Source organism: Rhineura floridana, chromosome 22 (assembly GCF_030035675.1).
Source record: "Rhineura floridana isolate rRhiFlo1 chromosome 22, rRhiFlo1.hap2, whole genome shotgun sequence".
Classification (NCBI taxonomy): domain Eukaryota; kingdom Metazoa; phylum Chordata; class Lepidosauria; order Squamata; family Rhineuridae; genus Rhineura; species Rhineura floridana.
This window is the reverse complement of record NC_084501.1, coordinates 18,963,118-18,977,631: the sequence shown is the minus strand read 5'-3', so window position 1 is coordinate 18,977,631 and position 14,514 is coordinate 18,963,118. Positions and strand designations below refer to the sequence as shown.

Below are 14,514 nucleotides of genomic sequence, written 5' to 3'. Positions count from 1 at the left end.
GTTTACCAACCTGGGCATTCCCTCCGAAAGGAGCCCAGAGTGGCAAACTTAGTGATGAAAGCAACCAAGATTTCTTTAATCAGATTGGACCCGACTAGGAGGTTTAATGATGCATCGTTTTTTTGTTGCTCTAGATTACTTTACAGCCATGTTTATGGCTGTATTATCTGACCACATGAAAGAGAAAGGTACTTCTTTACTAGTGTGCATGAGGAAAAACAATTGAGAAGCACCTAAAAAGAACATCTGTGCCCTATTGAAGCATATAAACTGTGGGCTCCACCTGTCTGCTTTGAGGTTCTGTAGCGACGGGGCACCCTTCCTTTTCTGGTTCCCAATTCTTTCTGGGACTGCCACCAGCACAGACAAGACTGTTCCAGAAGGGATAAGAGAGCTTTAAATCCCACCATTACGCATGGCCAAAGTGTCAGAATGTTTTAGCTTCTGTGATCTATCAGGGGGTTTTTCAGCACAGGATTATTGTACCAGTTGCAAAATGTTATTTTTGTGTGTATTTCTTTAAAATAAAACCAAAACGCAGCAAGTTGTCAGTTCCTCTGTCCCAATGATAAGGCCTTCCACTACTTTCTCTGCTTTTAGATTTTGGAAAAGTTATGAGTTTGTGGCTTACCATTCCCTTGTATTGGCCCCTTCCCAGCCACTTTTTCTTATCTGGAAGGTATCCAGGGGGCTTTGAGGAGGAATTAGGGTACAACATGATCAAGCTTGAGAAGTATTACGAAAAAAACATTTTATTTAATGAAAAATTCCAAAAATAGTGGGTGGGGGTGGGGAGACAACAGACCCCAATAATAGAATGCATCAAATACCAACAAGGCTCCAAAATTCAACCCAAGCAGAGATTCTTAATGTGGATTGTTGGGGCCTGCAATACAAATCAAGAGAATTAACACACTTACAAAAACAAGAATAAAATGAGATTATATACAAAACTCATATTTATGTACAGTGGCTGGGACACAGAATAGACATGGAAATCCAGATCTGAATTTATCAACAAAGGTTCCAGATTGTGCAAAATCCACAGCAAAAACAGGAAACACAACAGTCCTCAAATGGGACACACTCACTGTAACAGTCAAGACGTGAGAAATTAGGCCAGAGGAAAGGCTGTATGAAAATGAAGGTCACAGACCTTGGAGAGCTCCCTGGAGCAGAGTGTCTCCCTTCCCTGGGCAAGAGCATCCTCTTTGGTAGGATCTTTCATGGGGCTGGCTCAGGAGTAGAGGGCAGGCATGGGGGAAAACAGAGCAAAATGGTGCTTGGGGGATGACCAAGGTGATGGGTGTGGTTCTTGGGAGTTTTCTATGACTCAGGGGCTAGCCAGTTTAAGCTTCCGCGACACACAATTTCCCTTCCATGCTAAGAGTCGGTGTGCCTTACCTTCACACTCACTATGCAGACACAGCAAAGTACATAAATGGGAGTGACTCCTGCTCGACCCATCCCCAGGGGGGCAGATCCATCTGCTCAGCCTCCTGAGCCTATCTTCCCCAGGGGAGAGGAAGGGGGAGAAACCCATCTTATAGGGCCAGGGAGATGGTGGCGAAAGGATTGGGTTCAGTGTCAGGATCCTTCCCTACAATGCCAACAGTTTGGGCTGGAAGGATGTTGCAAACACACCCATTCCAAAGCAAACAGCTGCAGGGCTCGTTTTCCAGAGTTATCTGGGCAGCTGCTTCTCGAAATGAACCTTCCCTCACCACCTCCCTTGGGCATTGTGGGGAGTAGAAGGGTTTAACACTGGAGACCCAATGGGAATTTGAAAGAGGGGGGGAAAGAGCCAGCTGGCTGTCCCCAGCCTTGCAAGTGGCTTTACAAATTCTGACAAGCCCAAGATTAACAAGGCCCCTTTGTCCCAGACCACAGCTGTGAGAGCCAGAGTGCGTGCACCTTTGCAAAGCATAAATCTGAACAGCCAGGCCACAGAGAGAAAAACCGCAACACAGCAGACATGTGTGAGGCTGTCCTGCACTGGTTTGACTGACAGATGGGCACAGATGGTGTCAACACTGCACCAATCCGGCTCACAGAGGGGGGTGGGGCTCGTGGGTACTTCTACAGAAGCCCAAGATGCAGCTACAGACAAAGGCATCTATCACAGCTTGCCCTCCTCCCACATCCACTTCAGATTGGCCAAAGGCAACCCAGAGGGCGACCTGAAAATTAAATCTTGGTGAAGACAGTTGATTGGCTACTGAACAAATCCCATCCACTCTAAGGTCCACCATACCCTGGACCTACACAGCTTGTGACCCTGCCCACCACCATGGATTGTGGCCTGCTAGGTAACAACCCCTCCATTTTTACAGCTTCTATAGGCAAAAAGGAAAAAAAAAGGCTTATCGAGCTCCCAGTGGGCCTGTTGGACTCCACTCAGCTTAGGGAAGGTTATAAGGTTCACAGGCCTGACTTAACAAAGGATCTTCTCTTAATATGGGAGCCCAGTAAGGCGGATGCTTCCTTGCCAAAGTATCAGGGAGTCCTAGATGTTGGGTGTTTGGAGCCATATCCCTCCCCTGCTTCTCCCAACATGGAATTGGGCCGACTTTGACAGGCTCTCTCAAACCTTAAACCTGAAGCAATTTGACTAGGAATAACATTTGTTTATGGAGTTGGGGGGGGCGCAGAATATGAAAAAGAGAGACAGACAACATTTCTACAGAGAAGGTAGTAGATTATTCAGGATTGTGCTTATTTAAATACCCCCTACTCTATATGGTACCCCCCTGCCTCTCATGCAGAGGAAGCCACTGCCCCCAAACCCAGGGGATAAGGGACGTGCCAGCATGAACTCCCTTTCCCATGTTGGAGCCAAGGAGCTTCTTCAGTATTTCGTGCGTTTGGAGTGTATGTGTGGGAGGGGACAACACACAAACAGAGGAGATCTCGCCCGAGAGGGAAATGCCGAGATATCCTGTATTCTGTGACATCTCCCGCTTGAGAAAGGGGGCTGCCGAGTTCAGGACAGCCACAGAAGGTCAGTGTTGCTCTATGCATCTGACCGCATCGCTTGGGAGTACAAAAGCCACATTTGTCACATAGCCACAGCAGTAGGAGCCAAGAGAAGGAAACAAAAAAACACAACCGTTTTTTTTCCTGCCACCAAGACTCCTCAGCAAGGGGGATGCAATCCGCTTCAGTGGCCCCACTGCTTGTTCTCACGTATGCCTGGGAGGGCATCCCACCCTCCAGAGGCATAAAGTGGATGGAGTTGCTTGTACTCTGTGTGTGTGTGTGTGTCTCTCTCTCACACTCTCACACTCTCACTCTCACACTCTCTCACACTCTCTCACACTCTCTCACACACTCTCACACTCTCACACTCTCACACTCTCACACTCTCACACTCTCACACTCTCTCACACTCTCTCTCTCAACAGTTACACCAGCTCAATGACAAGCCTGAAGGAGCTCTGAAAGAACTGGCCTTGGGGAGAAGCAGCTTGAAGGGGGGGAAGAGCTTCATGGGCTCCCCTCTTCCAATCTGGGAAGGAGAGAAGAGTGCTCAAATACTATTAAGTCAGTCCTCTCATTGACACCCTCATATTTCCCTTTCCAGTGTAAAAGCCTGGAAACCAGCATTGCCACTTTAAGGTAGGCAAAGATCCACCCCGCCATGCACGAAGAAGTTACTCTAAGCTGAATTCTGGGACCCCTGAAAATATGTGGTCACTCAAAAATACAAAAAGAGCATCTAGAAGACAGATTGTGGGCTCTGTACTCCACCTTTCTGACACAGCCATGCTGAACGCTGAGCAGTTAAGAGTTTAAGCTTTATGGTGGGGCCCCAAAGCTGTTTCAAACAACCAATAAGGTGTGGTGCCTGAAAGTACCCATATGAAATGCCCCCCCCCCAATTGGGGGTGGTTTGTTTTATTGCTGGTCAGGAGCAGTTTAAGAGCAGTGCACTCAGAGCTGCTGACAAAGCTCACAAGAAGAGGGGGGGAAGACACCTTCTACGTGTCCACTGGAATGCCAGCTTCAGGGGCCCTTCGCAAAAACCAGGAAGGAGTTACAGGGGGAGAGAAGCTCATAGCAAGCACACAAAAATGCCCCCTGAAGTGGAGGTTTGCTACACAGAAGTAGCCCTTCTCCAGCCTTCCTCAAGTATTGCTGCATGACAGTTGGCAAGGCCATTTTGCATCACTGTCAAGCACCTCTGGTCTCAGTTGCACGAGCCATTCAACCTGCTCCCATCAACACGGAAGTCTGAGGGCAAAGGCTGGTCTCCTGCCTGTCAGGGCAAGCGCTTAGGAAGAACGTTTGGCAAGGTCTGCAGTTTCTGGTACGTGGCACATATAGTTCTTGGAGGCTCCGTGACACAGACCTGCTTCAAAACAAAACTGACATGGGTAAGAATGCTGCTGGGTTTCCAGCCACACCTCAGAAAGAGCTGTGAGCAGTAGGCTGCAGAGAAGATGGTTGACCAGGTCCCCAGAAAGATCTCCTTGTGCTGAGATGCGTCACACCACAAGGCTCAGGAACAGGTAGTACGACAGTGGGACACAATGTAGCTTCTCTCGATTGTGCTATGTGGCCAGGATGACACACCCCTCAGAACTATTGCCAAGCACAGTTAAACGGGGCAAGCTTCAGGGCAGGTTGTCTAATGACGTTATCGGGCTTCCCAGTATGGTGGACAATCTTCCCCACTCCACTGTGAGGCCACGCTAGCAAGTGGAACCTTACATGGAAATGAAAATGTATTTCAGGAAAACAATGACCCAAGTTCTTTTGAAAAACACTTTAAGGACAGGCCGTGGGTGGGGGGAGTATTATAAGAAAAGACTAGTACAGTTGTGGAGAAGTGAAGAGGATGTGGCTAGGGGAGGGGAGTGGGTGTGCCTGTCAGAGAAAAATATCCACCTCCATCTCCCTACAATGACTTTTCCGCTCTTCATCTATGCAAGGACTGCCAGCCTCACGTGAATGTTGAGGCTCTTTTTACCAACCTGACATGTTTGACCTAGCGATGAGACACAGGAGTGACCGGAGGCAGGAGGAAGGGGCCTTGCCTGCTTGTGGCAAGGCCTAGCTGGGGTTAAGAGTTTGGCTGCTAACACAACAGCCAACGTGGGCTTTGCAAGCTTTGTGCTTTTGGAGAGGCTGAGGCTGAAAAGGAGAACTTTTGAAAGAGTGCGTATTCAGCAAAGCTCTCAGTTGACTCAGCAAAAGTCAGAACATAAAACAAGAACAATTATCGTTAAAGGCGAATTTTCATGGACCACAAGTTCTCAAGCACATTCTTCAGGAAGACACAGGTGCACCAGTTCAGAGAGGGAGTGTGTACCAGGTGCGATGGGAAGCCAGTAGAATCCAAATCTCTTGGGATTCATTTCCAAGATGCAATGCACTCGGCACAGATGGAGGCTGGACACCCACGACACAATGTGGCAGTAAAATATGAGGAAGCAGTCAGTGGGCAGCTCCTTGGCTGGAGACAAAAATGTAGCATCTCTCTTGGCACCAGAGGCTGGTCCCTCCCTGTCGTGACCAGATCAACACACAGTATTGCAACACGGGTGAAGTTACCACAGAACAGCTCTGATTTGGCTGATGGTTTGGACAGAGGTGATGCCGCATTGCAGCAAAGCGATGAGGGCGCAGGAGGGACCACTGCATAGCTATCATCAGGCCGGTTTCGAGCCAAAGAGTCCAACAGGGAAGTGTTTCACATGGGTTGGCCACTGGGCAGCTAGCTGGAAAAACTTGATGTCACTCCACTCCACACCATCAATGGAAACTAGAGAGAACAGAAAATTCCTATGAACACGAAGACTTATTCATTGTATGCTGAGCCCAGCATACACTGCCTGGCAGTGCTTCTCCAGTATGTTAGGCAGGGACCTTTCCCATCATCATCACCTGCTACTGAATGTGAGATGTCCTTAGTTCAACGCGTATGTTCTACTCCTGAGCTATAGTCTCTCCCCCAACAGAGCAGCTATGTTGGACAAGATGCTGGCTGGAAACTCCATTTGACACTGGCTTAGTTGGATTCAAGGATTCATAAGAACCTTCCTTTAAAAGGCAGCAAACATGAGCCGAAATAAGTGGCTGGTGGATTACACTTGGCATGGATGATCACAAGGTGTGCAGGCCTGTTCTGTAACACAAGCCTTCACTCTGTTCACACAGCCAAAACTGCTCCCATCCTTCTGCACCATCCATTTTATATTCACTTTTCCTTTGGACTCCAAGCCCGCATGCAGGGCCTGTTTTAAATTGGTAGAAATCTAGCGAGGAACCTCTGACCCATGGGCCTAATTAAGGCCTGCCAGGCCTCCCCCATTTGGTCCAAAAGGCCATTTCAGCAAAGGCATGTCCATCTGTCCCTCACCTGATGTCAGGTGCAGGACAGACACAACACCAAATTCAAGAAGAAGAATTGGGATCACATTCTATAAGCATGCTTGTGACTCTTCCTTTGCAGCTGCAGCTTGAAACGGGCATCTCTTTCTGTCACCCTGCATGGAGGCAGGGAAAGGCACTTTTGGGAATGAACTGCAAAGGAAGGTTCTCCCTTTGCAGCCCTGCCCACCTGTTAGAAATAGCCCACAAAGGGTTGGCCACTTATGGATCCAGCTCGCCACACTGTTGTAAATTATGATAAAGAAACAACACAATGATGAAATCCCTTCTGATTTTATCAGGTTCCCACAACATCACTTTGAAACTCTCCTCAGTAGTCAACATAGCAATCATGCACCCCAAGTCCAAGAGGCCAGCGTTACCTTTCAGCATAGTTTGCTGCTGTTTTGCAGAGCAGATCAGCCGGCTGATTCCATCAATCATTTGGCTCTTGGAATCTACCTCTCTCTCTTTGGGTTTCTTGCTCAGAAAAATTGTGGGAACTAGAAAGTACAAAGACCCCAATTAGTGAAAAATGAGTCTCTCTTGTAAATCAAGAAGCACGAGGTGGTTCACTTTCAGCAGGGGTGGGGTACTTCCAGCCCGTAGGCTAATCTTGGCCCACCAGGGGTTCCAATTTGACCCGTGAGGCCGATTTTTGTAAACCACACCCATCTGTCAATCAGGTGACATCACCTCATGGGCAGATTTCACCTCAATGGAGAGGAAGTTTGAACCCCCTGCCCATTAGTTTGATCCTGCTTGATTATTATTTTCCACCCACCCGAGGGCCAACTTTTGTTGGGCTAGGACCACCGACCTATCACCTGACATCATGACATTAAAGTTGACCTGTGGAGGGAAAAAACAGTTTCCCCACACCTGATGCATGACAAGATTTGCAGGAAAGAGGAACTACACACCCTCTATTGCCATCCAGCACTTCAGTAGTGAAAGATGGGTTTACGGGACAGGCTGTCATGCACAGGGCAGCTGGCAATTTGTCCTCCAGTAAGGTGGCAGCTCATAACCGTTCTGCTTCTTGTGTTAGCCTGGCCAGCTCTGCCCTTGATTGCTGCACAAACAGAAAGCCTTCTCTGGTTGCAGAACCCACCAGGAGCCCGCCAGTAGACAGGAAAAGTCGCTCCCTGGAACTCACCTTTCTTATTCTTCTCTTTGGTGACAACAGTCATGGCCATGGTCCCAGACAACTGGGTTTCCCCGCTGTTTGGAAGCCGTGACACCTGCACCGAGCGGAAGACACTCTTGAGTGTGTTTTTGGAGGTGGCATCCTTTTTTTCCCCTTCCTTCTTCTTTTCCGTGGCCTGAGCTAACCAGTAATCCACCTGTAGTCCAATGACATCGCCGTAAGGGCTATTGGGGGACCTGTGATGAAGTGAAAGGGGAAAGGAGGGGGAGCCATAAGCAAGTTTTGTATTGTTGAAAAACCTATATTGCTCCCAGTGGGAAGGTTGCCCTAACAGAACAGAGGAGGACTGTGGGGGAGAGGGAGGGCAGCGTCATGCCCCTTCTCCCCAACAGCAGAACTTTCTGAGGGTCCGGGGTCAGGGTGGAAAAGCACAGAGGGGTAGAGCTCTCATAAAACTGTATCAGTAACCCTTGGACAGAAAACCTCACACTATATTTAATCATTTGACTAAATGCCTCCAGAAAAATCAAATCTGCCTGCCAAGAAGGCTGCAAGCCATTTGTAATATTAGGCACTTGACAGCTGTCAGGACCAACCCCAGCTGCTTCAGAGATGCTGCCAGGCCGTCTCTTCCACTCCAGCATCTCCCCTGCCAACGTAGCAGTGCAAGCCGCCATCTCCTACCCTTTCTTCCAACCTGAAATATCTCTAGGGATGGAAGGGGCAGAAGGTTCATGAGCATACAAGAGAAGAGAGGCCGAATGAAGAGAAACGGTTGAAGTTTGCTGGGCACGGACATTTCCCACTCTTCTTGCTGAATGAAAAGAAGAGAAGGGGACTGGAGGCAGGAGTGTCTCCTGAAATGCAGAGTTTTGTGGGCATATCGCATAATTACCAGGCAGGGAGTGGTGCAGTTTGAGATTTATGTCTCCCTGAAAAAGTACTCAGGAAAAATTACTAATGTTGTACAAAGAGCAAGCAGAGAAAAGGAAAAATTGGGAGGGGGGGTCATCCTTCATAACCTTAGCCTAGGAATTTGGTTAAACCTCAAGACGGTGCCAGCATGTCCAGCATATGGAAGAGCTACATCTGACATTGACCCTCACTCTTAGGATGTTTTATAACTTGTTTTCCCACCAACAAGCTTCCCAGCATGTTACAATATGGGCATCGTAGCATCGTCCGGAGACTTACCCCATGACAGCCAGTCCGCTAGTCATAGAGGGAGATGACGGTGGGGTAGCAGCGACGTCCCTGGAAACCCCAGAGGTAGAAGGGGGAGAGGTGGAGGGAACTGTGAGGCTGATGATGGGAGAATCATCTCCCTCTCCTGCAAGGAAGGAAGTCATGAGGCTTTGGCCTTCAGGAATAAGGGGGAGGAGTAGAAGACACATTGCTAGACCAGGTGTGGGGAACCTTTGGCCCTCCAGATGTTGCTGAACTACAACTCCCACCATTATATGCCTGGCCATACTTGCTGGGGCCGATGGAGACTGCAGTTCAGCAATGACTGGAGGGCCAAAGGTTCCCCACTCGTGTGCTGGATGGAGTCAATGTTAATTCTCAGGTCCTCCTGCTGGGCATTTCATTCTTAGTTACAAGAATTTATCCAGAGTTAAAGGGGCTTTCTTTGACATAATTTCTTTGGCTTTTTTTTTTTTTTTGCCAGCATTTCCCAAATGTTTGATACTTTTTTTTTTTACTATTTGATACTTGGTTTTCGCTTTTCTTACACTGGAAGCAAGCAACATTTTTGCATTTAAAAAGATATGCATTATTCCAGTCAGCTTCTGTAACAAGGGGTAGGCATCCTCCTTACAGCTATGAGATACTCCCATTAATTTTGCCCCTGAAGCTGTCTTCCTGGCCCAGCGAATTCAGGGCTCAGGAATGGAACTGTGGTTTAAGGGCAATGGACATGCACCTAGGATGCCACACCCACCCACCAGCTGAAGAACAGGCTGCATCCCAGCACATCTGTATTCCCTCCCCCCTCAGATACCCTTCCTCATTTACTGGCAGAGAGGGCTGGGATCAATGGCGCAGAGTGATCTCCCCACTCTGGGCACAGAGTATTAAATGAATCCATCCTGGTAGCTTAATTTTCCTAGGCACACTTTAGTCCCTTCCATAGCACTCCAGCAGCTACAGCATACTTTAAAAGCATAAGTTTTCATGCTTTGTCAAGCTGGGCCAGCTGTTTCCTGGTCAACATAACGCAAGCAAATCACCCTCTTTAACCATCCTCATTTAAAGGAGGGAGTGACTAAGATAGCCAGTCTTTGTACTTTGGCAGGTGTGTCTTACCTGTAGCTGCAGGCGAGTCTTCAATGAGGCCCACTTTAACCACCTATTGGGGGGGGGGTCAGAGAAGGAGAGAGTGAGCAATGAAGGTGAATCACTTCCAAAACAAAACCCAGCAAATAATTTAGCAGCGGGTGGAAATGAAACACCTTTGACCTTTCCAAGGTAAGTCACTCAATCTCAAAGACATGGAAGAGAAGCACAAGACTGTTAACCTTTCCAATACTATAATGAAAACATGGCATCCACGGTATGTCCCTAGTGGTGTTGGTTTTTTCCCATCTCAGTGTCCCAAGCTTGGTATTTGCCTTCAGCTGGCCTGAAGCTTGGACCTAGGCTCAGCAAGCTACAGGAGACTGAGGCTTGAACACACGCATAGGCTTCAAGCTCTAGAAGAGGAACAGGTGTCTGGTTTCGCCACGCCTGATATAAACAGCAGGAGCCTGACCCTCTGCCTGATCTATAGAGCTCTACATCCTGCCTGCTGCCCTTCAGGCTTTAGCAACTGACCTCAAAGCCTCTGGACTAAAGCCTACATGCTCCAGGTAGGGGCCTGTGTATGGATCTGCTTATAGCCATGCCCTGGTCCTGACAGCAACGGTGTCAGAGGATACTGCGTTACGGTGGCACTTTTGTTTAACTGCCCTCTCCACTCAGAGCTGATATACACACTGGGAAGAAAGTAGGACTGTCAGAGACATAAAAGGGGCCTGTATTCTGGGGAGACATGACCATGCAACACACACATACCCTTGCCATAATTAAATCATAAGAATAGATGCAGAGGCAAAAACAAGCCTACCCATGCTGTCACAAACTACCTAAGGAAGCAGAAATATATTTGGACTAGTCAAACAACATGGGTTTCACACTTGACCCATGACAGAACAAGATATACTTGTCAACATTTCTAAAAGCTAACAGCCTGAAATGTACAACTCTTAAGCTACCCTCGCCATTCCATCAAATAATGTACACATCTTTACTTTCCTCCTGTAAGCAGCATAACAGGGGCTTGAGAGCATCCTAAAGATTAATGAATCTGGCTTCCGGGAAGGGTGACTTAGCCTGTGCCTGCTTTTGAGACGGGCTCCTGCCTCAAAAGAAGCTTATTCAGATATATCAGTCAGATTTTTTTTTTTTTTGACTGATTAAACTTCTCCCGGGTAGGGAGAAACGAAGAGATTAACCTCAAAGCCTATTTTTGTTGGGACGACCAGATCTCATTAATTTGTGGGACGAGGTCCAGCCGACGAAGGTGGGACGGATTTTCAACAACAAGCTCTATCTGATAAAGCGAACGTTCATCTTTTCTTCAAAGAGAGAACGCACTAACAGGCAAGCACCCTTCTTTCTATATTTTTCTTTTACTTGACTTAAATTGTTGCTGTTTAAAAGAGATTTGCCAGATTGATCAGTTTTTGACATCTCACCGGGGAGCCATAACTTCTCTCTGCTATTCACTAATTAATAGCTTATCTCTGTTTTTGTTGCAAAAAGCTGTCCTGGATTTGCACCCTAAAGATATACACGGAAGAGGGATTTCTATTCCTGATTTTTATTCTGAAGAATATTATATTGTCTGAGATTACTTTTTTCCTAGTTCATTTTATTTTGACGAATCTGTTTTCTGACGACGCCATTAATTGTTTCGATCCTGGGAACTGCATTTTGTTTACTTAAGCATGGAGAGATAAGGCTGTCTGTTCTGTTTACGCTGTGATGTCACCAAGTTTGGAGTATTAACCCAATTGTTGCTGAAATAAGAAGTGGTTCTTTTATATTTTTCTTTTAAAATGGCAATTAAGAAAGTGGCTGAGAACCTGGAAGTATCTATGTTTCAGAAAATAATGGATGAAATTGAGATAACGAAACGAACCCTGCGACAGGGTTGTAAGGAGCTGAAAATTGAAATGAGCAAAATGATAGGGGTCCCTGTGAGAGAGGAGACTCTGGAGACTGGAACAAACGTGGAACAGGAAAAAGACCTGCGACAGGGTAGTAAGGAGCTGAAAATTGAATTGAGTAAAATGACACAGGAGCTTAAAGAAATAGGGGTCCCTGTGAGAGAGGAGACCCTGGAGACTGGAATAATTGAATTGAGCAAAATGTCACAGGAGCTTAAAGAAATAGGGGTCCCTGTGAGAGAGGAGACCCTGGAGACTGGAATAATTGAATTGAGCAAAATGTCACAGGAGCTTAAAGAAATAGGGGTCCCTGTGAGAGAGGAGACCCTGGAGACTGGAACAAACGTGGAACAGGAAAAAGATTTGAAGCTTATGGATTTTAGAAATAAAATCTATTGTTTGGAATTTAATGTTATCTCTGAAGAAACTAAGGAAGATTCTAGAGAGAAAGTTATCAATGGCATGGATAATCTTCTGGACTGGAATGATGTGATGGATGGAATTAACTGCAGCCATGTGACAATGGAAAAACTTTCAAGAGATGAGCCAGTGCATTTTGAAAAAAAGAACAGAGATATGATCTTACAGCAGTATTTCAGCAACCTATTCAGAATGGTTGGCAAGATAATATTTGGGATAGAGGTAATTCCCATCAGACTCTTATTGTATGACTATGGTTATGACAGCAAGATTATTATGGAATACTGATAATGGAAGATTGGACACTGAAATTACTGGATTTAACAGGACTATCGGAAGATTGGACACTGAAATTACTGGATTTAACAGGACTATCGAAGATGGAAGATGGAACTAATAGGGACAATAGAATAATGGCTATTGAAATTATTGAACCTAACAGATTCTGATGAGACGGATTGTTTGAAATGTTTATTTTGACTATGGTTATGACAATAAGATTATTATAATTAGTAATGAGATGGATTAATTGATATGCTTATTTGGAAAAAAATTGATAGATATATTTCTTAAAGAACTGAAACCTCTCTTTGACTTTTTGTGGAAAGAACAAAGTAATGTTTATGAGATCTGATGATTAAGTAAGATAACTATTGGAGGAAAGTGATTTTATAATATGATTTAAGAGACAGGATTGTTATATATTATAGACTTATAACTGATTTGATATGTGACAAATGGGAAGTCAATATTTTATTCCTTATTTTTTTTTTCTTTTTGTTCAATTATTTTTGATTTTGTTTTTTGTCTTTGAATGTTTAGTTTTGTATGTTGTATGAAAATTTGAATAAAAATTATTAAAAAAAAAAAAAAAGATTAATGAATCTGAGATTTCCCCATAATAGGTTGTCATCGCACCAGCAGTCCAGTGCACACTTGTGGGTCACAGTCTGCTGAGTCATTCTCTCACCCACTGCCTGGCTCAGATTGACTCATATTTCCCCTGTGCTTTATAAAGGAGAGAGAGAAAGCTTTTTGCAGCTTTTTTTTGTTGTAAATATTGCCGTTCTTGTCAGGCATGCTAATTCCTTGGCAGGGAAAGAGTGGCCCCCAGTGGCCAGCATCCCTCATGTTTAACACCTTGTGGTCACACTAGCAAACAGCGACAGCTTTCCTCAACCTTTAAAGCCCTCCTCTGCGTCAAAGCAGAGATTAGGTTGTCAAGCACAGTCCAATTTGTTTGGATGAGGACGGAGGAGAAAAGTGAGAGAATAATTTGATCTGGAATGGCTACAAGTGCTAGGCAGAGGCTTATGCGCTGGTAAAGGAAAGAGGCCTTTGCAAATGCTGTCCCTCGCAAGAGTTGCGCCTTGAACAGATATAATCATTGGGGATACACAAGAAGCCTACACATTCAGATTTCCAAAAGATTTCTTATGCCACAACTGCAAAAACTTTGATTTCTTCCTGTGCCTCAGCACTTCATAGAAGGAAAAGATCTCCTCCAAATAATTAGTTATGCCCAACCAACCAGACAAACAAACGATGCACAATAAGAACTGTCAAGGCAATCCTAGACGGATGGCAATGTAGGCCAGGCAGCTGCTTCTCCTCTAGCCATTGAGGTATAGTCATGTACATCCCCTGCCTTCCTCATCACTATCAGATGAAGCCCAGTGATCACAGACAGACAGAGGGGGGAAAGGCCCATTTCCTGCTCCATTAAGTGAAGAGGATATATTTCCACATTACATTTCAGTTTCAAAAGGCTGGGGGAGATAGTGTACAGGGACTTGATCTTCAATGCGTGAGCTTATTTTATTTGAAATATCTATACTCTGACTTTCCACTTGAACACAGCCTCTAAGGCACCTGAGAATGAAAACAAATGCACACACAATAAATATTAAGATTATTTTTTTAAAAAATAAGGCAGTTGTGACAAAAAGGCACCATTCCCCAATGTCTGTTCTTCAAAGGTTGCACAGTGGCCACATCAAAACACAGCCCTTCTCCCCAACCTGATTTCATCCTTGCTTGGGACTACAGCACCTCCTCTTAGGCAGCGATGTATCCTGGCTTTTCCTGGCACCTATGGCAAGCAAAGCGTTGGGGGGGACAGTGATGTTAAATGACATCTAGTAGATTGCAAACTGAATTCAAGTGGATTGTCTTTGCTTCTGACCGACAGAGATGAAGCGTATGACGTGTGTATGTAACAACAAGCTACATACAGCTTACACCTATATGCAAACATAATGCTTAGCCATGGCTTTCTTTCTTCAACTGTAACACTTAAATCAGGTTGTGAAACCATGGTTGGAACAGATGGAAGTTTACTATGACTTTCATTAACTA

At 45.7% G+C, this 14,514-nt stretch overlaps 1 protein-coding gene across 3 annotated transcripts in view; it reads right to left on the bottom strand.

Annotated features, from left to right (window-relative positions):
- Positions 1–736: 736 nt before the first annotated feature.
- Positions 737–14,514, bottom strand: part of PACS1 (phosphofurin acidic cluster sorting protein 1) — a 77,658-nt gene continuing 63,880 nt past the window's right edge. For all 3 annotated transcript variants that reach the window (XM_061606604.1, XM_061606602.1, XM_061606603.1), the window contains exons 20-24: positions 9,833–9,875; positions 8,720–8,855; positions 7,535–7,761; positions 6,759–6,878; positions 737–5,767 (exon numbers count right to left, since the gene is read on the bottom strand). In XM_061606604.1, the coding sequence (XP_061462588.1) occupies positions 5,655–5,767; positions 6,759–6,878; positions 7,535–7,761; positions 8,720–8,855; positions 9,833–9,875 (639 nt within the window). In that variant the 3' untranslated portion in view covers positions 737–5,654. The remainder of the gene's footprint in view (positions 5,768–6,758; positions 6,879–7,534; positions 7,762–8,719; positions 8,856–9,832; positions 9,876–14,514) is intronic.